This window comes from Neocloeon triangulifer, unplaced genomic scaffold (genome assembly GCF_031216515.1).
Source record: "Neocloeon triangulifer isolate White Clay Creek 2 clone unplaced genomic scaffold, ASM3121651v1 ptg000015l, whole genome shotgun sequence".
Taxonomy (NCBI): Eukaryota; Metazoa; Arthropoda; class Insecta; order Ephemeroptera; family Baetidae; genus Neocloeon; species Neocloeon triangulifer.
In genome coordinates, this window is record NW_026775557.1 from 6,795,739 (window position 1) to 6,820,061 (window position 24,323).

General features: G+C 36.9%; 3 protein-coding genes across 4 annotated transcripts; 1 reads left to right on the plus strand and 2 right to left on the minus strand.

Annotated features, from left to right (window-relative positions):
- Positions 1-9: 9 nt before the first annotated feature.
- Positions 10-2,293, minus strand: LOC132202753 (myosin-2 essential light chain). 2 transcript variants are annotated; one of them, XM_059629903.1, is made up of 5 exons: positions 2,166-2,293; positions 2,032-2,059; positions 873-1,013; positions 543-707; positions 10-455 (listed from the first exon to the last, which is right to left on the minus strand). In XM_059629903.1, the coding sequence occupies exons 1-5, from the start codon at positions 2,166-2,168 to the stop codon at positions 349-351; spliced, it is 444 nt and encodes a 147-aa protein (XP_059485886.1). In that variant the 5' UTR covers positions 2,169-2,293; the 3' UTR covers positions 10-348. The 2 variants fall into 2 exon arrangements, with proteins under 2 accessions (XP_059485886.1, XP_059485885.1); XM_059629902.1 differs by lacking the exons at positions 2,032-2,059; positions 2,166-2,293 and adding an exon at positions 1,723-1,924.
- A 259-nt stretch (positions 2,294-2,552) lies between these two features.
- On the plus strand, positions 2,553-7,941 carry LOC132202750 (fumarylacetoacetase). Its single transcript, XM_059629899.1, has 9 exons — positions 2,553-2,764; positions 2,907-3,017; positions 3,297-3,418; positions 3,475-3,615; positions 3,672-3,922; positions 3,976-4,182; positions 4,236-4,384; positions 4,438-4,555; positions 4,622-7,941. The coding sequence occupies exons 1-9, from the start codon at positions 2,573-2,575 to the stop codon at positions 4,699-4,701; spliced, it is 1,371 nt and encodes a 456-aa protein (XP_059485882.1). The 5' UTR covers positions 2,553-2,572; the 3' UTR covers positions 4,702-7,941.
- LOC132202749 (glutamate decarboxylase) lies at positions 4,991-24,085 on the minus strand. Its single transcript, XM_059629898.1, has 10 exons — positions 23,945-24,085; positions 18,848-19,084; positions 13,530-13,846; positions 13,380-13,459; positions 12,218-12,389; positions 12,048-12,115; positions 9,682-9,760; positions 9,329-9,478; positions 9,070-9,267; positions 4,991-9,019 (listed from the first exon to the last, which is right to left on the minus strand). The coding sequence occupies exons 1-10, from the start codon at positions 23,991-23,993 to the stop codon at positions 8,846-8,848; spliced, it is 1,524 nt and encodes a 507-aa protein (XP_059485881.1). The 5' UTR covers positions 23,994-24,085; the 3' UTR covers positions 4,991-8,845.
- Between the last annotated feature and the right edge of the window lie 238 nt (positions 24,086-24,323).

Here is a 24,323-nt window from a genome sequence, read left to right on the forward strand (position 1 = left end):
AAAGCATCATTGAAGTTTCAACATGAAATAATATATATTATTATCAAAGTAGATTACACTCTTGGTCTCATGCTTAATTAAAAAGGAATAATTAAAATCAAAACAAACTTTTCTTTCTTGAAGCTACTGAAAATTATAAGTCATGTAAAAGCATTAGTTCAATGGAATGAGGCAAAAATACATTTGTTTCGACAGAGGATCGTAAGTCTCTAATAACTAGATCTAGATTTGTGGAAGATTTGTTAAAATCATTTTTGGAATCTTCAAAACGTCTTGTGAATACTGCGACAGTTCAATTTTCAGTGTAAATTGATCATCTTAAAGTTTATTGCTGGTTAAGTACACTCTTCAGCCCTGCATGACCATGTTGACGAATTCCTCGTAATTGATGTTACCTTGCGAGTCCTCTTGGCCTGCCAAGAGCTGCTCGACCTCGTCGTCAGTCAACTTTTCACCTAAAAATTAAATTTGAAATTAAAATGTGAAACTTTCTTGACATGATCAATTGATCAAGTTATTTATAAAAAGATTGATTTTCTTACCAAGGGCAGTGAGGAGGTGGCGCAATTCCGCAGACGAGATAAAGCCGTTGCCGTCCTTGTCGAAGTGACGAAGGCCCTCCAGGAAATCGTCAGCAGTGTCTGTGTTTTTGTTCTTGACAATGGCTTGGTAGATTGGCAAGAAGACTTCAAAGGTAATTCTATCTTCTGTAATCATAGAACAAATTTTAATCCATAGAAAATAACAGGAAATATTTTAAGACACCTTTAATTTAAAAAAAAAAGATTAAGAGAATAATTAGGTTTCAGGATTGTTATATTTTATTTTAAGGTTGAATTTATAAATAGCAATAATTAGGGACAACAACAAACCTGGTTTGTGTTGAGCGGTGAACTTCCTCACGTCCGACTCTGTGGGATTTTGACCCAACGCTCTAAGTGCATCGCCAATCTGCGTGACTTGGATTTTGCCGTCCCCTCTGTTGTCGAAAAGCTGGAATGTCTCCTGGAATTCTGGAAGATAAAAAATAACAGTTATTTTAATTGCTTACTTGGTTTAATCTCAAGCAAAATTTCTATTGATATTGAATTAAAAAAAATATAATTAATTTAAGCCTTTCCATAGCAATACAATGCTTTGAGCTTTTTTTTAAAAGACACGTTATTTAATTTCACTGTTTTAAGATAAATTAATGTAAATAAAAAGTAAATATGTATTAAAAGCGCCAACTGATAACAAATGAAGTTAATACAAAGTGGCGACACAATTGAGAGACTTTTGAATAATCAATTGTCTAAGAAGGAAGATAAAATATTCTGGTACTTTCATTATCAAATCTACACAGATTCAACAGAAGTATATAAATTTATAAAATGAATGAGTCATAGGAACTTGTTGAAGTGGGATTTTTGCAAAATTAAAGGCAGACTGCTGACGTTATTTGCAAAACATTTAGTTTCTTTTCTTTCGAAATAATGTATGGAAAAATAAATACGTATGTATTATAGTTCTTGTTCAACTTGGTTTTGAACACATCTCTCCAAACATGCAAATTGATAATTTTTACAGTCATGTGATTATTTATCAAGTAAGAAGGAAGCAAGACTGTAAAAATGTTTTGATATAACGACTCGATATGAATTTCAACCGAAATAAGCCTTATAAGGTAAAAATTTAATTACACTGGAAAATTGAAAATTTTTCAGTCAGGCCAAAATTTACCTTCAACCGAATTCATGACAACTTTGCTGTGCATTTGGTACATGTTGCCAAAAATCACAAAACGCGCACAAAAACACAGACCGAACGCGTCCGGAGCAAAAGAGAAACAGACGCGAAAATTGAGCCGCGGCGCCAGATGTTGTTTTCCAGATTTAGCAGACGCGCTAGTGGGGAATCGCGAGCTTTATACAGAAATTTTCAAAAGCTTTCATTCTGGCACCAAATATGGTAGAGATCGCTTTAGGCGTGTCAAGTCGAGGTGAGTCATAACGCGCCGAGGTTGTTTCTTGACCCAGTTTGTCCACTTACCGACCATCTGATCCTCTGACAGCGCCGCCTGAAACGAAAAATGACTTTAGACAATCGTTTGCGCCGATTCGGCAAACTTTCGGCCGTTCATAAGGCCTGGAATTGAAAATTTTGCCGACTGCAAGTGCACTCACCATTGTGTTTACCGCAAAGATAACGGAATGGAATGACACACGATCATGGAAGTTTTCGCCGGTCTCGCTGGAGCGATATTAATGCAGTAAAAAGTAATAATTAGGTGGAGTTTACAAAAGGAGTTTGTTTTTATTGACTAAAAATACGAGAATTTTCAAAATATGTAAAAATTAATGCAATAATTTGTCCTCTAGAATTAATAATACAAAATATTTATCATATTTTAATGTTTTTTTAAGGGTTAAAACGTATTTTAAAAGTAAAAGTATCTCAACCCTAGATGACTCCTCTGTAGAAACCCTTTTACCCCCCACCCTACACGTTACAGCTCTAGCAAGCGATTGTCGCGCCTTTGATTTTGTATTACCCCTCCACCTCCCATTAGTAGACAATCCAATGGGCGCGCATGGTTCTGTTGATAATCCTCCTCTTCGTCGTCTTCATCTCTTCACCTGCTCACCTACCTGTTCGTCAGGGTGATTTTTCAATTTCTGCGCAAAAATCGGCAGCTAAAATGAAGTCCTTCGTTTCCTACTCTTCCGATTGCGAATTCCCCATCGAGAATTTGCCTTACGGAGTTTTCTCCACCGCTGACAACGTAAGTTTGGTTCTTTTCAAAATTTTGGAAACGCCACGAATTTTTTAATGATTGTATAAATTAATTATTTACCGACGACGCCGGCGACTCAAGGTCAGCCGGGTACAATTAAGTGGCTTCATTTGATTCTTTTTTTTTCCAGTCCACTCCACGAATCGGTGTTGCCATCGGCGACCAAGTTTTGGACCTGAGTGTCGTGAAACACTTTTTTGACGGGCCCCACCTCCGAGACAATCAGACTGTTTTTCAACAGGTAATTTTTTTATTGGAATGTCAAGGGCACCTTGGGGCAGGTAGAAAAACTGGAATCTCCGTCTCATGCGCGTGTTGACAATAATAATCAACGCAGGCAGAAACCTTCAAAAATAATTAACACTAATGACGAGGAATAAAATTAAATCATGCAAAAATATGGAAAATGATAAAATTAACTTGCTTAATTTTTCTTTTGAAGAGATGATAGCAATTTATATTTTTTAACCTTTAAAGATATTATTTTTTTATTTGAAATTAAATAATTTCACTTTTTCAGTCCACCCTGAATTCATTTATGGGTCTCGGACACAGTGCCTGGGCAGAGGCAAGACAAGTTCTCCAGCGGCTCCTTTCTGTGGAGGACCAACGTCTCCAGAGTGATGCAAATCTTCGGTCCAAGTATGCGTTGGCATTTTATTTGAAATTTAAAACTGATTATTTTTAAATTTTTACAGGGCGTTTGTTCCTTTGGCTTCGGTGACGATGCACCTTCCAGCCAACATTGGTGATTACACCGACTTTTATTCCTCGATCCACCACGCGACCAACGTTGGCATCATGTTCAGAGGCAAGGAGAACGCCTTGATGCCAAACTGGTATTTTAATTTTTGCCTATATAAAAAATTGCAATTATTTACCGAAAAAAATTAAGGAAACACCTCCCCGTTGGCTATCACGGTCGCGCCTCCTCCATCGTGATTTCTGGCACTCCGGTTCGACGTCCGCTGGGCCAAACTGTGCCTGTGGAGGGAGAGCCTCCTGTTTTTGGCCCCTGTCGCCTGCTGGACTTTGAACTAGAAATGGGTTTCTTTGTCGGACCGGGAAACAATCTCGGAGAACCAATTCCGGTGGAAAAAGCCCACGAGCATATTTTCGGATTTGTTCTTGTTAACGACTGGAGTGGTATTATTTTTCTTTAAATTAAAAATAAAAATTTCTGATTTTTAATTTTGCAGCCCGTGACATTCAAAAGTGGGAGTATGTGCCTCTTGGTCCGTTCCTGGCTAAAAATTTTGCAACCACAATTTCTCCCTGGGTCATCACCACCCTGGCTTTGTCGCAGTTCACCGTGCCCAACTTCCCGCAAGACCCTGAACCCCTCAGTTACCTGAAACACAGCGACCCTTTCAACTTTGACATCAGTTTGGAAGTTGACATAAAACGTAATTGAAATTTCCCTTTAAAATTATATCATTGAAATGATTTTCAATTGTAGCTGCCGATGCTGCAATTCCGAGCACTGTCGTCCGCTCCAATTACCGCCACCTTTATTGGACTGCAAAGCAGCAACTGGCCCACCACTCTGTTACTGGATGCAATTTACGGCCTGGAGATTTGCTGGCTTCTGGAACCATCAGTGGCGAAGTAGGATTTTTTTTATTTATTAATGTAAAAAAATATGAGATATAATATTCTAGGAACCGGATTCCTTTGGATCTATGCTTGAATTGAGCTGGAAGGGTACAAAGCAGGTGCAGCTCATCGGAGGAAGCACCAGAAAATTCATTCAGGACGGAGATGAAGTTATTATGAGAGGTTAGGAATTTAATTTTTAGCTCTCATATGACACAATTCTTAAAAAACCTGTTAAATTAATTTTAGGATTTTGCCAAGGAGAAGGATTCAGAGTCGGGTTTGGATCTTGTGCTGGAAAAGTCCTTCCAGCTTGTCCTGGTGTCTAGACAAAGTCTCGAAACAATCCATTCCAATATATGGATTGATAGCTGAATCACGGTTAAAGGTTGGTGCTTTTGCTTGAAAACAAATCAAACATGTCTAGATCTGATATAATACTGAAATCAAATTATTTTTGAGAAACATTTTAATAAAATAAAATCTAAGAATTTTTTTACTTTAAAAGATTAAAATTTTTTAAATATCTGTTAATTTTGTTCCATCTTTTGAATTGACTCTTTTTTTCTTTAAAATTTTCAAATGGATATTGAGATGGAGTAAAACAAGGGATTTTGGATTTTGGTTGTATTTATTCACGCCAGCAGCAATATAGATTACTCATTTTGTCAGACTTTCTAACAAGTGGTACAGCAGTTATTTTGCTCTACACCATTAGGTGGGCTTGGGACTTTACAATATAGTGCGTTTTACCTACACCAGAATGTAGAAATCGTTATTTCGTTTTACCAACACTTTTGCTGTTGCTAATTTCAAGGAAACCAAAACCAAGAATACAGTGGTACAGGTTAAGTGCCATTTGTGCAGTTGTGTGCAAAATTTAATATTGGTGCGTTTGGTGTGCGAAAAGTGTGCAACATTCATGGGTCAGTACAGGTTACATATAGTACAGTGCATTATAATGGTTGTGAGTGTGCATAATTTAACAATAAAGGTGCAAGTGTGGTGCATGGGGAAGACATTTAGTGCTCAAGTGCATTGTAAAACTTCAAATAATTAATTTATAGAGTGCATTAAAAGAAAATGATTAGCAATTTGTGCTTTAAACAAAAAAATTGTAATGTGCATTCATATAATATTTAATTTTTGTGCTGAAAAAAGAGGAAAAATGAGTTAAGTGTGCATTTAAAATTCAGGGTAGGAAGTGAGAAAAGTGCATTATAAGTGTGTGCATAAATTATATGAAAATAATATCTTTTATTTAAATATAGTGCGACGTGCATGAGAAATTGGTGCAGAAGTTATTGAGTGCGTTAAGTGAGTAATGTGCATAATAAAATTTGTGCAGAAATGAGAATTTTTCAGTTAAAATTTTTACAAATTAAAAAAGGATATTTTCAATTTTTGTAGAAAAAAATCAAACTTTGTGTTCAATTTTTTTGCACAAATTAAGAAGAGCTGAAAGGAGAATGGAAATTTGTTGAGCTATCAAGAAGTAAGAATTTTTGATGTATTGCCAATTTTCGTCATTCCACTCAAACAGATAACGATGAGCAAACCTTCAGTGTTCTCTGCTTAAAATTTTAATAAAACATTTCTGATCAATAGAGCGACGCGTCAAGTTATAGTTTTGCTGTATTTTTCGATCATGATAAAAACTAAGAATAATTTGTCACGTCAATAATTTGTGATGAGTATGCTTCAAACTAACACTCCAAGGTTTTTGCAACGTTGTTTGTCTCTTCAACTTTTGCCCGCTTTTTACAAAGTCTTATTTTACACATTTTTCCTCAACCACGATTTTGTTTGTGCTAAAATCTACAGCCATTTTTTTTGTGTGATAATTTTACACCAACATTTTTTTAACACTCAAATATCAACTACACATGTTTCGTCAACAAGATGTAATGCACAACTATATTAACATCTTTTGGCCCCCGAGGTCGGCAAAATTTCGTTCTCAAAGCCAACCTCGGATGTTTTGTGATTTTTTTTTGTTTTCATGCATAGCACTAACACAGAACCGTTACATATATTAAGTATTTACAACAGCAATTTTCACATTTGATGGTAATTCCGCGTCTACACTTTTCAGCCCGCGCCTCGTAAAAGCGCGAGTTGTCAAGACGCGGCCACTCCTTTTCTTAATTGAGTTTTTTGGAAGACATTTGTGATTTGTTGTTTTTAAATTGCTTGCGAGATCTCGACAATTCAGTTCGTTTAAATCACATAAGCGTTGAACAAAATGATTGCACTATAGAAAAAATGGGAACAAAAAAAATCTCGACTCGGCAATAAATTATCCGAGCTCACGAGAAATTTGTTTCTATTATATCTCGACTAGGATTTAATTTTTATTATAACTACTGGGTTTGAAATCGATGAGTTCAGCACTGGGGCCAGCATCTCAAAGTTCCACGCCGAGGTGAGTCGCACCAAGGCTGCGTTTTAGATCACTATCGTGTCATTTTGAGTAGCGCCGACCGGCGCTACCGTAAAATACTCGGAAACAAGGATATAGTTTTCAGATACAATCAATAAAGATGTGGATATGCTGGTATTTCAATTGAATTTTGGCCGATTTCTCTTATTTTTTTCTTCGCTAGAAAATAATTTCTCGTCTCTTGCGTTATCACAGCAAATACATTTATGTTAATTTATAACCGTCTAGAGGCAGTGTTTAATTATTTACTTTACTCTTACCGGCGACACTTATCATTTAAATATTGCATTTACACGCGCATTCGCTTTGGCCACGGTATCTGGGACGTATTTTTTTTTGAAAATTTAATCGCCAATTTTTGTTTTAACCCAATTTACCTTGGCTGTCCGCGAATTTTGCAATTTAATTTGGCACATTCATTCACCTCGCATTAAAACAACGAAAAACAAGCCGTGGTATGAGAGAGCAATCAAAGTAAACACTTACTTAATTACGCGCCCTAACACTGATTTCGATGGCACTACCAAGAGTTTGTTGTAAACTGAACGACCTGTGATAGTGGTTTTCCATTTTTATATTTTCAATCAGTCCCTCTAAGAGCATACTGTGTTTGTCATTTTTGCCTTTCTCATAATACAGCTTGGCTTTTCCTAAGTAGATTTTACATATCCAAGATATTGTCAGTACAGCAGTGTGGGTGTTTTTGACTTTGTTGGTCAAAAATTACAAATATTTTCAATAATAATACACGATAAACCCAAAAATAAGGAGTTTTTCCGCGAAAAATATTTCCATCGTAGATAAAGATTTTAATCTCAAAGGTGTCTATTTTTTTCGTGGATCTTTGGCTTTCAGCTTCTTATTTAAAATTCGTTCCAACTCCCAAAATCGCCTGGACATGGGATAACAATGAATAAAATAATTAAATATAGTTTGCTCGAAGTGCTTGTTATATGTACACACGTCGGACGCAGGCAGTAAGGAGATCAAAGTCATCGATCAAAAGATTCTCGCGTTTAGAAAGAAAGCTACCTCATACCTCACTTGGGGTTCTCCTAATCGCAAGGCATCTGTCTCGCAACTTTTAATGCAATCAAATTATTTTCAAAGATTCCGAAAGATTCCATTTAAAAAAATTAAAACATTTCTTTAGTACAGATAAAAAAAATAGGGACTTTTTTTTGAAAAGAATTAAAACATAAATTAAGTTTTGAAGTGCAACTGGATGAAGCGTGCGAGCCTTTCACGTCACAACCTTATCCCCTTGCTCTGTCTACGGCCGCCCTGCCCAAGCGGCTTCTTGTTATTGCAATTCTACACTATTTCATTTTTAGAAACATGGCTAATTGTGGTAACTGATACGGGGGATACATGTAAGAGAGTCACCTTAATATTAGGCTGCTTGTAACAAACCCCATGCAAACGTAAATTCGATCGTGTTAAATGATAACAACCCTCGCACATCCATTTTTTTTTATTTTTCGCCTTGAAATAAATTCAACCGACTCTTTTCCGCAAGAGGTCGTGTTTGGGAACCGAATTCGTTAAATGTCAACACCTAATTTTTGAAACAGCTAATGCAACGAGGATTACGTGTGAAGAATAATTATACTTGACGCATTTCATGTACAATTCCTAAAAGTTGATTTCAGAATACACGCGATTATTCTGCCGACTTTGCATCGGCGACCAACAGTGAATATATATATTTGTGTATATGGTATATATTTATCGATTGCGACCTCTAAACTCCTCAAATAACCCATTTGTATATAATAACAATGCTTTAGTTACTCCCATTAGTAATATGAATCTCTCTCACCCCTAGCCAGGGGGTTGGCATATTTTTAACTCGAAAAATAATTCATATATCTGCGCAACTCAGGACGAAATCAGTTTTTTTTGCGTATTTTCATCTTTCACCTCTAACTCGTTTATCTCGTAAGGCAACCTAATTTTTCATCACCGACTCGAAACGAAATGTGACAAAGACCAACTTAATTTTAGAGGGTTGAAACGGGTTTGGTACTTTACAAGTCGTGTCCCAGCCGGTCGAACTCGTCCAGAAGGAAGTCGACGTCCTCTTTCCTGCAGGCGCCGTTCGAAATGATGTTGCGGAAGAAGTTGGGTCGGCGGTCGTCGGGCTGATAGCCGACCATCAGGGTGCCGGACTGCATCATGCGTCCCTTCAGGATGGGGCAGATCTGACCAAAAAAGGTCAAGCAAAAGCCAAAGAATAATTAAATAAGCGCACCTGTCCCAAAATCTTTTCCCTCTCAGGGCCGTGGGGCATGTTGCGCAGGCGGGTCGGGATGTACCAGAAGCTGACGTTGACGCACTCGGGCTCGGGCAGGACGAGATAGAATTTGTCCGGCATTTGCCTCATCCTTTCCACCATGTACTCGGACAAGCCCATCAGATGGTCCATCAGTTGTTCAAAACCTTGCGTGCCCTGAAAATTCAGATGATTTGATAAACACCAAGAGCGAGTAAACAGAGGAAACTTGTTTTACCTTCGAACGCCACTGCAGCCACAGCTTGAAAATGTCATTGTGGCGACCGCACTGGATGACCTTGTCTCCGGTGTCGTAGTTGACGTCATACAGCTTGTCCTGCATGAACAGGTAGTCGGCACTCATCTGGTTACAGCTCAGCAGAAGACCCTGGATTTGCACGCAAAAAAAAAAATACAATCAAAATATTTACGGAGTTAAAATTTCTATTCATAAAAATTACAGTCTCGAAAAATTAATAAAACTACTTAACAATTTATTGCCAGTTCTCAGTGAACGACATTTTTCAATTCAAAAGCCGTAGTTAAATTTTTTTTAAATGTAAAGGAAATATTAGGAAAGGAAAAACTTGCCTCATCTTTGAAGTGGATAGTTGAGCACTGCAGCAAGGCTCCCATGAGTTTGTGAGGATTCCATGTGACAGAGTCAGCCCTGTGGGCAAAAAATAAGTAATATGGTTGTTATTCACACTGTTTAGTTAAAAAAAAATCAGCATTAATAAACAAATTTTTGTTTATTTAAAATCTTGATTAATTAATAAAAATACAATATTAATATATTTCCTATTAATTGGAGTTCTATAATTTTTTCTTCTGGAAAATTATTGCTCAAAAAGTATACGACATTCAGAATATTTTCAACGCAACACAAAAAAACTATGAAATGGCTTCGTATACACTAAAACTGAATAAAATATGAACAAATCCTTAGTAAATGAATTGCAACATTCTATCCTGATCAGGCAAATGGTGGGCAATTTAATCTACTTTTAAAAATAGAAAAAAATAATTTATTTTGCAATTTTCCCACAAGATTTAACAAAAAAAAAAAAAATAGAAGAAATTGAGATTCATTAAATTTTACTCTCAGCTTTCCTTTTTATTAAAATATTTTTTCATTAGCACCACTTCGCTGAAGCTCTCGCACACAATCTTCCTGCACGTATTTCCCCTCCGCAAAAAGTTAGACAGCCAAAGCTTCAGTAAATCAACCACAAATCACCAAAATCCCAGTTAATCCATAGCAATTAGCCGCGCCGGGTCATTGTTTGGTCTAGCTTGAGCAGACAACAGCGGAATTCACTCGACGCTGCCGTGCAAATTAATTCCGAATAACACCGCGGCTTGATTAATGCCATATCAGAGGGCGACTGCATAGCCACAAGAGCCGAGGCTCAGCTGCAAATATTGCGGCATAATTAATTAAACTGCAGTGTCGGGCCACGTGCGCGTCTCTCCTGCTCGGATAATAATAATTACTACGTATTGCCCTCCCTCGGCCATCAAGTGCATTCGCCGAAGTGATTTATTATCGTCTGCGCATAGTGTGTGTAATAAAATGCAGACGAGGGTGCTGTTTTTCTACTTTAAAGCTCTCTGAAACGTGTGCATAATGCGGCCCTCATTGATCGGGGGAGGGCACTTTAAAATTTCGGGTTGGCGCCCCGACACGGCGTCGAATCAATACGCCCTGCCGGATTAGCTGAGACTGCGAATCGATAATGGAGAGAAAGCGGATTAGAATAAGTAAGTCACTCTCACCGCTAATGGATTATTCTGCGGATTGAAAGTCCCTTCACTCGCCCGTCGCGCCGAATAACACGAGACTTCAATCAACAACCCAAGCTATATTTACGCTTCCTCAGCAATGATGGGCGTTGATAAATTTTAAATTTCATGCTTTCCAATCATTTCGTCAGAAAATTCACTTAAATAGTTCAATAAGTGAAAGGAAAATGAAGCCAAAGGAACATTATAATTCAAATATAAATAAATATATTATTACATAAAATTAAACATTATATGGTTCTTTAGAAATATCCTGGATAAAATATAACGGCAAAAAATATCCATGTATTAAACATTGCTCTAATAAATTTAATACATTTTATCATATTCGAAGATATCAATCATAATTTTTTTACATTACACTTTATAAAAAACAAAGAACGTAGCCAAGAAATTTGCACTATGTAAGGAAACTCTAGATATTATCGTGACCATAATTTGGAAACGATATGTTGAATTTATTATAAAAATAAATCAAAGCATTATTAAAAATGAAAAGTTTTAAGACAAGTACAAAAATTTAACTACAGGCATTAAATACAGGCATAAAATTTTAATTTATTAAACAAATGTATAAATTAAAAAAATCAATAAAAAGATAATATTATTTAAAATTATAGATTTAAAAAAATATTTTAAGACAAGTGTTTAATAAAAATTACATTTTTTTTATTTCTTTTAAAAGAAAAATAATTTAAGTATTTTAACAAATTTATTAGAAAAGATTTTTTGTAGAGCTAAATTATTTTAAACACTAAAAAACATACAAATTATTTTCTAAATGTTGTATTCAAACTGTATCTTCATAGCTATAATAAACGCCTTTCATTATTTCTAGCTCACTGAAATTGATTTTCTCGTATCTGCTTCTCCCTGCGTATTTCATCAGCTTAATTCTTTTTGTGCGGCACAACTTATGCATTTTCTTAAACAAATATGAAAAATGACTGCGTTTTGCGCGTCTCCATTTTGTCCGATTTTGCTTTCCATAGTTCTGAGGCAAATAGAGGCGCCTGCGCTGGCGCCATCGCCAAAAGGAGGAGCCACCCCGGTCGCGGTGGCCAGGGGTTGGAATTTGTGGCGGGGTGCAAAATAGCATTCCCTTGGATTGGGGAGAGAAAATTCGAACCGCTTTTACGGCCGCGCCTTACCTTTCTACGCCGGTGAAGCGAGGGTGGCGATATTTCTTCGACAGCAGCAAACCTCCGCCCCAGGCCGCCTGAAGCACAAAATTGCACATAAAGTTGGGCATAAAAATGCTCAGAAAATAAATGGACTTCTTGACTTAATATCCAGAAAGGAATATTCGGGAGAAACTCACATCTATGTGCAGCCAGCAGTTGTATTTTTCGCAAATGTCAGCGATTTCGTCGATGGGGTCAAAAGCGCCCAGCACGGTGGTTCCTGAGGTGGCGTTCACGAAGAAGGGAATGTGGCCTTTACCCTTGCGCTCCAAAATCAACCGCTCCAGCTCTGCAGGAATCAGACGGCCTCTGAAATAAAATTGCATTTTCTTTTTAAAAAAAATATTAAATCTTGACTCATTTTCATTTAATATATAAAATATCTGACGAAATTATCAAAATTATCCCTTTCTTTACTATACATAGCCAAACTCCTTTTAAAATCAGAATCAGTGCATATTTTTTCCATAAAGGTTAAAAAATGAACTCTTTTTTGTTTGTTTGAATGATTGAATAATATGCCTTTTTATTGATGGATAAATCTATCAAAAACAGCACTGAAGAGGTACAAATTTAAAAATATATAATTCATTCGTTTTTTAATTCAAATAACTCGTGGAATATTTCAACTATATTTGGTTGTTTTATGCAACCTGAATGACTCTCATGTCCAGCAGGTAGTATTCAGGACTTTTTATAGCTTTGTTTCTCTCCATAATCAAAGTATTCTAAACTTCTAAAGTGCCTCCAGTAAATCAATAAAATTGATAATTGACGAGTTTTAACTCGTTTAGAAAGAAAATTTGTCGGTTGAAATTTATTTTGAAATTAAAAAGATTTCCTTTAGCGTATTTTATTTTTAATGATTAATGAACTGCTTCAAAATGACAAAAAAAACTTCAAAAATTTTATGACCAAGTAAAATGAATAGAATTATTAGAATCTCTGAATTTGAAAAAGGGGAAGTTAAAAGCAATTCATGGTGCTAAAATTCTACACGTATCGATGAAATTCTGAGATGGTATACAAAATTCATAGTAGCTTAAAAGAACGTCGCAATAATATTTCAATTACAACAAAAACTTTTCATTTTTACGGCTCCAGTTCGGCGAGTAGGTTTAAGTTGGAAACACTTTTGCTTCCAAATTGAGCCTATGAGTTTAAGTAAGTTGTTTACTAGAGCTGGCTGCCAATTCTCTCCCAATTCTCTCCCAATGTGATTTTTCTATTTCTGTTTGACTTGTTGCGAGAGAATAATTGAATTGTTAAAGGAAAAAATGAAGCCAATATTTCACTTACCGTTCGTCGGACGGTACTTCGACGCAGTGATCCACTCCGAGGCCGCAGACGGCCGCGCAGCTCTTGATGGAATAGTGGCACTGGAGGCAAACAAACACCGACCATTGGCGACCATTTCGGGAAAGGGTTTTAAAAATGAAAGGGTCTGACCTGGTCAGAGGTGAACATGACCAGTTGGCCCGGCACGGCGGACAAGCCCTTGTCCTTGTACTGCGGGAACTTCTTGTGGCGGGCGGCGAGGAACGCGTACAGATTGGAGATGGAGCCGCCGGGTGCGAGGATGCTGTCTCCTCCCTGCCAGCCGATGATCTCGCGCATGCGGGCCAACACCACCTTTTCCATCAGGATGAACACCGGAGCGATCTCGTAGGTGAACATGTTGGTGTTGGCCGTCGCCGTCAGCCACTCGCCGGCCATCGAAATCAGGTCCAGCCCGCAGGACAGCTGGTTGAAGAAGTGAGGGTGACCTGTTTAGTACCAAAAGATATAAAATATAGATATTTAAAAAATTATTTTATTTCTTCGTTATTTTCACTTCAAGAAATAATAAATTAAAATCAGAGTTATTGAAGAACCAAGTACTAAAAAAAAAAAACACTCTTATTTTAACTGAAAGAAAATTATGATTTTTCAATTAGACATCTTTTCATTTTATTGGAATTCTTCAAACGTAATTAAATCAATTAAACAAATTATAGGTAAACTATTTTTACATAAATATTTTTTTAGATTGGTTGTAAAATTGAAATAGAATTAGAATCAAATTTGTAAACGTAATAAATAATTGATATTTAATTTTTTTAATAATAATTATATGATTTTTAATTAATGTAATGAAAATTATTTAAAATATGAAGATTTAAGTTAGTCTGTTTGTTGAAAGTGTTTTATTAGGATGATTTCCGAAATTTAAATATTTCAACATGGCAATTTATTACAAGAATTACAAGAAATAAACTGCTTTGAATAATTCCTTTGGTGTGTTGCTTTACAAAGTAATTTAGATTAAAACAATTAGTAAAATTATAAAACAAGGAATAAAAATGATTCCTTGATAGGTCCATTTATGTTTGTTGGTTTATTATCAACGTTATTGAACATCAATGAAGTTTTAAGATGAAACGACCAAGACTTCTTAATCGTTTCAAATTTGGTTTGCTCAATTTGTGCATATTACTTGAAATTATTTGCATAGAAGCAAAATATTAGTTTGGGAAGCATAATTGTGTGCAATTTTTTCAAGGCAGTGACGTGGGTTGGAATTTAATTAAAGTCGCAGCTGCACACGCGATCAATCTCTCTGGGTTGCTGGCAGCCGAAATATGTTCTGTACAAAGTGAACTAGGGTCCGACTATTGCGGGGTTGCTCCCCCGGCGGATGCCCATGCAGCATCTGCGAATTCCGTTCCGCCACGTTAGCGGGCCAAGCGCCGAGCGCTTCAAATACGCGCGGCACTGCAAACAATCAAATTCCTCTCAAACGAAAACGGTTCTATTTTTTACTTTCAAAATTATGAAAATCTCTGGGTTTCGATTCATTGTATGGAAAAGCAAAAAAAAAAAATCGATTATCTCTTAAGAGGAAAAACCAACAACAGCTACGCAAACATATTGCGCGATAACCGCGAATTTACATAGAAAAGCATCTATCTGGCCATCAATCTTGGCTTTGGTGCCAAGTGCAGTAAACCAAAGGGTGCATTCATTGTCGCCCTCCCCCGGCTAATCTGAGATAGCGCGAATTCAATTAATATTCACTCTCTCCTTATCGCAACAGTAACAGGCCACAATTCACCGCCAGCATCGGCCTGCGGGGGACGTTTTATTTCCTGCTTTTTAGCCTCTATTCACACTTGTAATTCGATTTTCTCAATACATATGCACCGCGAGATTCGCCACAAAGACGCACGTGACCGAACCTTCACTGATGAGCCTATTCTACTCTCGATTCCGGCGATATCTTGCCGCAGAGATACCAGAACATCTATTTACAATTTTTGCAATTTATTTTTTTTTTTTATGTAGATTCTCGTGAATATTATTACGGACCCCCTTTACGTTAATTTTATGTAACTTTAGCAACATCTACTCTATACTTTCTCACAAGTTTAGAATTTATTTGTTAAAATTTAATATCATTATAAAAAATTATTAAAAACGATAATATATGGTAGCTGATAGAAATTTGTTTTAACATATTTTTTTCTTTAAATATGAATTTTGATTTAAAAAAAAGGATTTAAAATTTAATTTCATAATAATCTTTAAAATATGAATTTTAATAAACAAATAAAAAATACATATTATAAATTAATAAGAATTTTATACACTTTTGTTATTTAACACTTAAATTAATATATTTACTTGATGCAAGAAGATGTAAAATAAAATTGCATGTCCCTAAGAGCAGTTGCAAAATGATGCTCTATCTATTTTGTTCTAGTTTTGATGAACAAATAATCAGCGAGCTGTTGTGTGCGCTGCTTGTGTCTCTCTCTGTGTGTGTTTTATTCCCCCTTAATCAAAAAGAGGGAATAAAAGAAAGAAGGGAAGTGTGCGGCTCGTCGGCCGAGAGTGAGTGAAAAGAAAACCCGTCTCTTGATAGCGCGCCGGGATCATTGCACCCCTCCGGATACCACTCGGTTGACTGCCGCCGAGAGCCGACTTGAAATATGTTATTGTTTTTCGCTCCCGACATTCAATTACAGCATTAAATTGTGCGTAATCTGCCGCCAGAGAGGAGGACCAGCGGCGCGGCTAATTGTCCGAAATGACTCTGCAACCAATCCCTCTGCCTGTTGAGAGAGTTTTAAAATAAAAAGGTTTGTCGCAGAGATAAGGTTTTTCTTATTTTGGTGGATTTCCAAGTTCTTTTAAGCGCACGGAGTACTCGGCGGATGGCAAGTGCAAGTGAAAGTAAGCGACGTCAAAAGCAGCTGTGCTCCCCCAGCGTAGACGGGGGCGCTGCCGCTCGGCTGCCCCGAGTAACTGCTGCTGTGCATCAAGTGTAGCAGAAAATTGTCCGATATTGCGGATTACAATCGCGAGGGCGAGCGATTTTTGACGCTCCGGCCACCAAACTGAATGAGACCGTTTTCAATTTGAAACTACCCCTTGAACCAGGAAAAGCAAAAAATTGTTTAAGTCCTTCGAAATTTCTCTTGTTTGAAACGGTTTGAAAAAAACATTTATTATTATATATCATAAGCTTCAAAATAAAAAAATTAACCTGAAAGTTTACGCTCATAGTGGATTTTATGAAAAATAAAAACGGGGCTTTCTGTTGCAAAAATTGAAAAAATAAAAGTACAACTAACACCAATAGATACTTCAAAACCTAGTGTTTCTCGTTTCTGAGAGGAGGAATTTAAGGAAAAATTGGAAATTAAATTAGTTATTAATTGGAAGCTATAAATAAAAATAAATAGCATAAATTAGTTCAACAACTTATTGTGACTTGCAAAATATTCATACCTTTTATTTTTCTTTTTCACTTTTGGCAGGTCGGAAGCATAGTTTAAATTTTTCACATTTTTTTTTTATCAACTGAAATAACTCTGAAAATTATATTTATTCAGTTCTCTTTCGCGTTGTCAGAATTCTAAAGAAAGAACATTTTTTTTTGCATCTCGACAGTCTCGGCGGGATTTCGATTTTCGCACGGCGAGCGCAGATGCTCTCTTTCCGTCGAAAGTTCCATGGCCCCGCTTTTGCCCTGTCAGAGAAATGTGACATGGGCGAGCTTTTAATGCACAGCAGATAGAGCAAAAGTGGCATGTTGCGAGAGCAAATCCGGGCTTAGTCGGCTAAAGGGAGCATTGGATGCACCGCGCGCGTGTTGCAGTCAGATTGTAATTCCCATGGAGCGCGAGCGGATTACAACGCACGCAGCGACCATGGACTGATTCATCCTAAAACGACGATAATTGCGCCCCTTGCTCTTAATTACGCTCCAAGTGGGCTGCGGGTTTTCACAGCAAAATGGTCTTTTATCCAGAAGTTATACTATTTTCTCTCAAAACCTCTCAACACTATAAAAGTCTGTTATTTGTGAACAAAAAAAAACTTGGCACTTTGTTATGGTTATCTGTAATTAAATGACCACATTTTTATTAAATTAAATAAATATAGCTTAAAATTTTATTTAGTATTTTTTTCTAATAATAGAATTGGTGCTTTGATATTTAATTAATAAACGGATTTATGGTAAATTAATTATCTGATTAAATTTTAAATAAGAAAATCACATTAATGTTTTAAAAGCATATAAATAATAATAAAAATAATCATATTAAAATAAAAGTTTCACATAATTTTTCTCTTTGATTTGTTTATTATAATAATTTAATTTCAAATTGCGTCTTTAATTGAATTAAGTTTGGTTTTTTAACCATTTTTTTTCTAATTTGTATTTTTTAACAATTATTTTATAATGAGATTTAATATTAAAATACATAAGTTGTAACTAAATTAGAACTCATTTTTGTAAGTACAACTTTTGTGTCAACAGTTGCACTAAAATGAGTTTTTAATAAAATCCAAGATTTCAAAATAATCAAATGTATTAAATTTAACCAAAATTTTCAATACCAATGCGGACCAAACTTGCTATTTTATTGCAATTTTTTTCATTATTTTGAGAGATCCGGCCAAAAATGGACAATATTTTAACAAAAAGTGTCAGGGACCTTCTGATACTGATAAAATGTTCACTTTGGGAAAGATAAGTTTTTTGCACTTTTCCCACGGGAGAAGCGGCTATCTGGCTTGTCGGCAAAATATGAATAGCGCCGCTGCGTATTGTTGTGGTGTTGACGTGCGGCGGGCGAGATTGAGTTATGAGCCGCGATAATAGCTACTCGGCGCCCCCTTTCCGAACGACAGAGGATGCCACGCGCCTTTTGAAACCCGACGTACGCGCGGCGCAAACTTTGTTACGCAGCGGCCGCAATTTCCTCCCGCCTTTGAAGTGTCCCTGATTGCGGAAGGAACGCGCTGCGTGCAGCGGGAATCACATTTCACCGCACTGATTCTCAAGCAAAAGTGGACCTTCAAAGCCGATATCATATGAGGGCCAATATTTTCCAATCGCATGATCACATCGATCTCGGAAAAATCTTACAAAAAATATAAGCCAGAAAAAATCAATCCACAATAAATTTGAAAATTGAAAGCATTGAACCAGTCGGCGAAAAAATAGAAATTAAATTAATTCTTCAGCAAGATTTTTTTTAATTTCCTTATTTTATTTCAGTATCTTATGCTCTTCCTGTATTAACCAAATTTTATAAACTGCATTGAAATTAAAACCGTTAAAGTAAAAAAAAACAGCTCATATCATAACTTAAAATTAATTTTGTAGACTTGAAAATTAAAATTTATTTTGTTATTTTAATCAAAAACATATTAAATTATTCTATTTAATGTCCGAAATTGATTTAAATTTCTAAATTGAACTGAATTCTCACCGGTCTTGACTTGATTCTTCAATGTAGAACTGCAGTCGTCCAGCAGCTGCTGCAGATTGACGGGCTGGTCGGTCAATTCGAGGTCCAACGAGGCCTTCATGTCTTCAGGGAACTTGAAGTGCAGCACCTTTTCATTTCGATCGCTCGTGTCCCGCACGAAATCGGCGAGCAGCTCGTTCAGCTTGGCCAGAAAAATACGGGTGTTGTCCAGCCCATCAGGGTTAACCGGAAGTAAATCTGCAAAAACGTATGTTTGCGAATTACAACGCGTCCGTTTCAATTACAACGGGGCAATATATGGGATGGTGTGTTTAAACTGCAAGGAGCGCCTGCTGCTGGCACCCTCTCCAAAAACGCAAAACGCTCTCGAGGGATGCGTTGGGAGTGCTTCAGATAAGGGCTGTTTACTCAGTCTGTAGAGGCGCTTTGTGGATACTCAGAGAGCGCTAAACTTCATTTTTTGGCAGCAAATATTTTTCAACTGCAGAAAAGCTTAAATATTTTGGAGCTAGGATAAAAAATAAATAAAATAAATGATGCTTGATTTCAATAAAGACAAACCCAAAATCAAAATAAAATTAAAAAAAAGACAAAATTGAGTGGCGCCTTCTGCGTCACTAAAAAGGGCACAGGCCGACAAGACCTTGTCTTGGCCTGACCCTAAAAAATAAAAAATAAATAAATTAATTAATAAATAATAAAAAAATTTGAGAAAGCGAATAAATAAAATTAAACATTAACATTTAAAATGTGAAAATTTTATTCCCCCACCCAAATTTACTTCTTTAAAATTATTTTGTCCCATAAAAAATTATAATGCAAAACGATTTAAAAAAAAAAAACCTTTGAAATTTAAATTTCTTTCCCTTTACAGTACAATTTTTAACCCGTTTTTGCAACTTTGGTCTCGCGCAACGTTTAGACGACGATGCAAGTTTGCTGGAAAATCGACAAGCGGCGAGGAATGTCTGGCGTTGGAAAAACATATCAGCATTCCAGTCATTCCTCGACTGTGTTCTTTAATTAAAAAGCCACCGAGTATGCAGCAAAGGGGAGCTCTCGACGTGTAGAGATGCAATATTACATTTCCTCACGGGCCCGGGGGCGGCTAAACGGGCATAAATGAGTTGGAATTGGCCCCTCAGCGTCTTTTGGCGCAGATGTGTTTTGTCAGCGAGGGGTGGGTTTTGATTACTGCTTTTCATAACAATAAGCGAGCGCCGCCGCCGAGCACATTGTTCCGTCCTGCAGTCCCGACATAGATTAAAAAAAAAATACTACGATTTTTTTTAGCATTCGCATCAAGTTTGCTTCCCAATCCGGTGAGCTTTGAAGATTTACTTTCATAATAATCATTCATCGTTTTGTTAATTGGGAATTTTAAAATTTTATTTTTCTTCAAAATTATGAATGGTGTATTTTGTTATACGTAATGATTGCCTCTGCGTGATAGATTGATAAATATTTATTGCAACTATAATTAAAAATTCCTTTTTTTTAAAGACGGTGAAAAAAAAGCAGAGGCAATCATTACGTATAACAAAATACACCATTCATAATTTTCAAGTAAAATAAAAGGTAGCTTGAATTAGAGAACAAAAGAAAATTACAGATAAATACTTATATTTTGAAGAAAAATAAAATTTATTGCAACTAATTAAAATTTCCTTTTTTTTTAAAGCAATAAAATCAGCTGCATGAGACTCCAATCAAAATCGCGGTTAAAAATATTTTTGAAATAAAAGTTCCCCGGCAGTCTGCAGTGTGAAGCTGCTGCTTAAAAAGTGAGAGTTTCATCCCGTCGGAGCGAGGAGCGAGTGGCTCATTTGCATTCGGGGCGAAACAAAGCCAATTGATTCAATTATCGATTGGCGCGGCAAAGTGGAAAAGGATACAGAGCACCTCGTGCGCCTGCAAGTGAACAGACCCACCGCCGGGAGTGTTGTGTAAATAAGGTTTATCTGCCAAGTGGCTTTGTGATGCAATTCATTATTCTGATGATGGGGGAGCGCCGAGGATTCTCTTGCAGCCGCGTCCGGGGACACAGCTGTGAATTATTGACACTCGCGCGCGCGCGGCTCTTTCTGATTTAAAAAATACAAACTGCCGCATAGGGGAGCTGCAAGGTGAAATCCTCGCCGCTCTCAAGAGACTCGGGATTGTAGCTGCCTTTGCGGCTTACGGACTTTATGAATGGGACGGGCAAGCTATTTCTTACTCGCAACGACGTAGCTTTATATTTAGAGGTTTATCATGCAGTTTTTTTCTTTGCCTGGTGGATTGGAAAGTCTTGTCCTCTCAAAAGGAAAATTATTAGCAAATACAATTAAACTTATTAAAGCTGGTGGAAGAAAAAATTTATTCAGATAATATAAAAATAGATTTTAAGATAAGTTCGAACAAACTTTCTAAAGCTGGCACATAATATTTCTATTTAAAAGTTCTGCAAGATGCAAATTAATTATAAAGTTTGAAATCTATATTTTAAAACCAAAAGCAAGCGTAAAAAAACATAAATAACATTTTAAATTTTAAAATAAAAAATTTAACAATAAATATTTATATTATACTATTTAACAATTGTTTTATAGGTTTTGTAATATATTTCATATAAAATTTATTATATTAATTTAAAAAAACATTGTTATGTAATGCTTTCATAATGTCAAATGTTATTAGTTGAAATGTATCTCATTGTATATATAAATATTATATTAACATGAGGCATTTATACAAAATAATATCAGGTTGTTGGGCGAGAAGTTTTTTATATTTAACAATGTTTTGAAGGTCTTAGGTGAAAATATAAATAATAATTATAATCACTATCATAAATATCCAGTAAAATCAACTGATAATGTCTAAAATAGGTTACGTAATAAGAGTTATGCATAAATTTCACCACATCAAGTACTAAAGATTTTTTTAACAAAGTGGTAGAAATTCAGCAAAGAAGAAAAACATCATTTCTGCCCGTTTTGTAAGAGAGAATGAGAGCAGTGGATCCCGTCTGTGGGGAGTTTTGCTTGCAGCGTTGGATTTCGCACTAATCCCGATCATCTATCTTTTTTACCCGCCAGCCAAATCCATCTGCGCCTCATCTTCTCTTTCTTTCCGTCTCTCTCAACCACGATGAGGAGGCTTTATTTTATAGAGAGCGGCGAAAGTAAAGGAAAAACGGAAGGGGAAGTAAAAATATATAAATTCTGCTTCGAAAAAGATCGAATTTTTGTGCATTTTGAAAAAGCCAGCAGTGAAACGGAGCGTCGAAACAATCTGCGAGATTACACGAGCATGCGTTGCGCGAAAAATAAAGAGTTAAGCCATGCACGAGTAATTCGCCAGCCTTTTTCCGCCCTCCTTTTTCCGGCTCGGATCCTTTCAAAGGAGAAAAAATGAAAAAAAGAAGAAGAAGCAGAGCGATATGAAATTCCTGGTGTTCTCCCTTGGAATTTAAAAAGACGAGTATTTTCCACGCCTTGAGGTAAAATCTTACTATGAGCAAGTATTTTAATTTTATTTTGTTATGTAATAATTTTGTGTTATTTTAATATATCCAAATGAGATCTGAATGGAGAATTAATTAAATAAGAAAATAATTCAGGAGTGACCGCGAATCGCAAAATCCGCCCGCGCTCTTTTCATTCTTTTTAATAGCCAAGGGGGTGCTTTTCTTTCTGTCGCTGGAGGGGAAGGGGGAAGATAAGATGATTTTAATGTTTGCTGCACATCACACGGTTCACTGGCCGGGGATGCATTGTGACAGAGATGAGGGCAGGCACCCCCGGCGGGGCAAACACCTTGCTCGTGCGCGACCCCAGCAGCGCGCCACTCACGATTACTCGCGGTCCGCTGCCCTGATTGCATTCTAATCCTTGCCGGGGGATCGCAGGCAGCGTTCATTGTGTGCCCTCGCTAATAGCGCCACTCTCAGATTAATTCGCCTTCCTCCTCCTCCTCCGACTGCTTGTGATTGATTGTGTTTTGCATTTTAATCTGGCCGCCTTTGTCGAACAGCAAAATCCAATTCCGAGAGGCAAACTTTCCCACAGAATAAAACTTGTCCGGTTCCTTCTCCCAATCGCAAAGTTTGAATAAAAATCGAGAAATACGCAGTTTTTTTCATTATAAACTCCACTGACGATGAGAAACTTCATTTTGGAGGAGAAATTTTATTATTTTCATAAAAGAGAAATTGAAGCGAGTTCGCGCGTTGAGGCTCCGAGCAGTGACTTAATGCAAGGGTGGATGGGAAGAAGGAAATGCGAAAGATCAACTTGTCGCTTCCTGCAGACTCCAAAATGGCCGCCGCTTGCGTCACCAATTGATCGACCGACCCCTTTTTCGGCGAGACCCTCATTCAGACTGTGGCGCCGCTCTGGTGGTGACCCACAAAACGGAAATTCACGGCATTAGCCTAATTTAAAAAAATTTGAAGCCAGAGTAAAATCCCCGATATCATTCTTATTCATATCAATTTCAAAATTAGGTTCATGAATAAACAAAATTAGACAGAAAACACGTAAAATAATTTAAAATTTTGTTTTCAAACAGGAATTTTTCATAAATAGGGAGCTTATAAGGGTGGAAAAAATCCAAAGCAAAGAATCTATGCAACGCGCGCGAGGGCCGAGCGCAGCAGTTTGCCTAACCCAACATTTGGCAGGCGCGCACGTCTGCCACGGAGGCGCTGCGTCTGGCTTCCGACTTCCGACGCGTGACCTCAAAACGACCTTAGCCTAATTTGAATCAATATCGTTAAATAATTAGCAAGTAACTGAATATGACATTTTTCGTAATTTTTCTGCAAATCTGAAAAGAAATTTGAAGAATTTAAAAAGTTAAACATTTAAATGCTGCTAAAGAAGACCATATATTTGAAAAATTCCAACTCAAATCCCCAAATGTTTAACTTAAAATTAATAATAATAATAATAATAAAAAAAACACAGCAAGAATTGAAGCAAATCGGGAAAATCTGCTGCCAATCTTGACCTTTCGGAACAATTTTGATCAATAGTAGGACTTTCATGGATTAATTACCTCTTCTTTTTAAATGTGAATTGCCTTTTTAGATATTTCTGGGCATATATTTACCTTGAAAATGGAGTTTGCCGACTTCGTCGGGCAGCTTGTAGGAGCTCATTTTGGGGGTGGCTGGGCGGCTGACGGGAGGTGCACGAGATCAGAGAGTGTTGTTCCGACGGACGCAAGTCAGGTTCTGGGTCCACCTAGCTCGGTGGAATTGGTGCACCAGCATCCAAGTCGGGGGCGGAGTCGGGCACCACTGACGTCATTGCGACCCCACGATGACGTCAAGCCCGATTCGGCGTGGGTGGTTTCGGCAAAATGGTGCCCTATTTTAAGCGCGATAAGGCAGACTGGCATGGATTTTCCAACACTGCTGCGTAGAAATTTTTGGTCATGGTCTGCTCCACTTTCTGTGCCTCCAGCGGGCGCCTAATGATGGAGCGAG

Coding starts and splice junctions, on each gene's coding strand:
- LOC132202753 (XM_059629902.1), bottom strand. CDS start 1,765: ATGTACCAAATGCACAGCAAAGTTGTCATGAATTCGGTTGAAG. Junction 1,014..1,722: donor TGTCATGAATTCGGTTGAAG/GTAAATTTTGGC, acceptor TTTATCTTCCAG/AATTCCAGGAGACATTCCAG. Junction 708..872: donor CACCGCTCAACACAAACCAG/GTTTGTTGTTGT, acceptor CTATGATTACAG/AAGATAGAATTACCTTTGAA.
- LOC132202750 (XM_059629899.1), top strand. CDS start 2,573: ATGGTTCTGTTGATAATCCTCCTCTTCGTCGTCTTCATCTCTTCACCT. Junction 3,018..3,296: donor ATCAGACTGTTTTTCAACAG/GTAATTTTTTTA, acceptor TCACTTTTTCAG/TCCACCCTGAATTCATTTAT. Junction 4,556..4,621: donor AGATGAAGTTATTATGAGAG/GTTAGGAATTTA, acceptor AATTAATTTTAG/GATTTTGCCAAGGAGAAGGA.
- LOC132202749 (XM_059629898.1), bottom strand. CDS start 23,993: ATGAGCTCCTACAAGCTGCCCGACGAAGTCGGCAAACTCCATTTTCAA. Junction 13,847..18,847: donor GAAGAATCAAGTCAAGACCG/GTGAGAATTCAG, acceptor GGTACTAAACAG/GTCACCCTCACTTCTTCAAC. Junction 13,460..13,529: donor TCATGTTCACCTCTGACCAG/GTCAGACCCTTT, acceptor GTTTGCCTCCAG/TGCCACTATTCCATCAAGAG.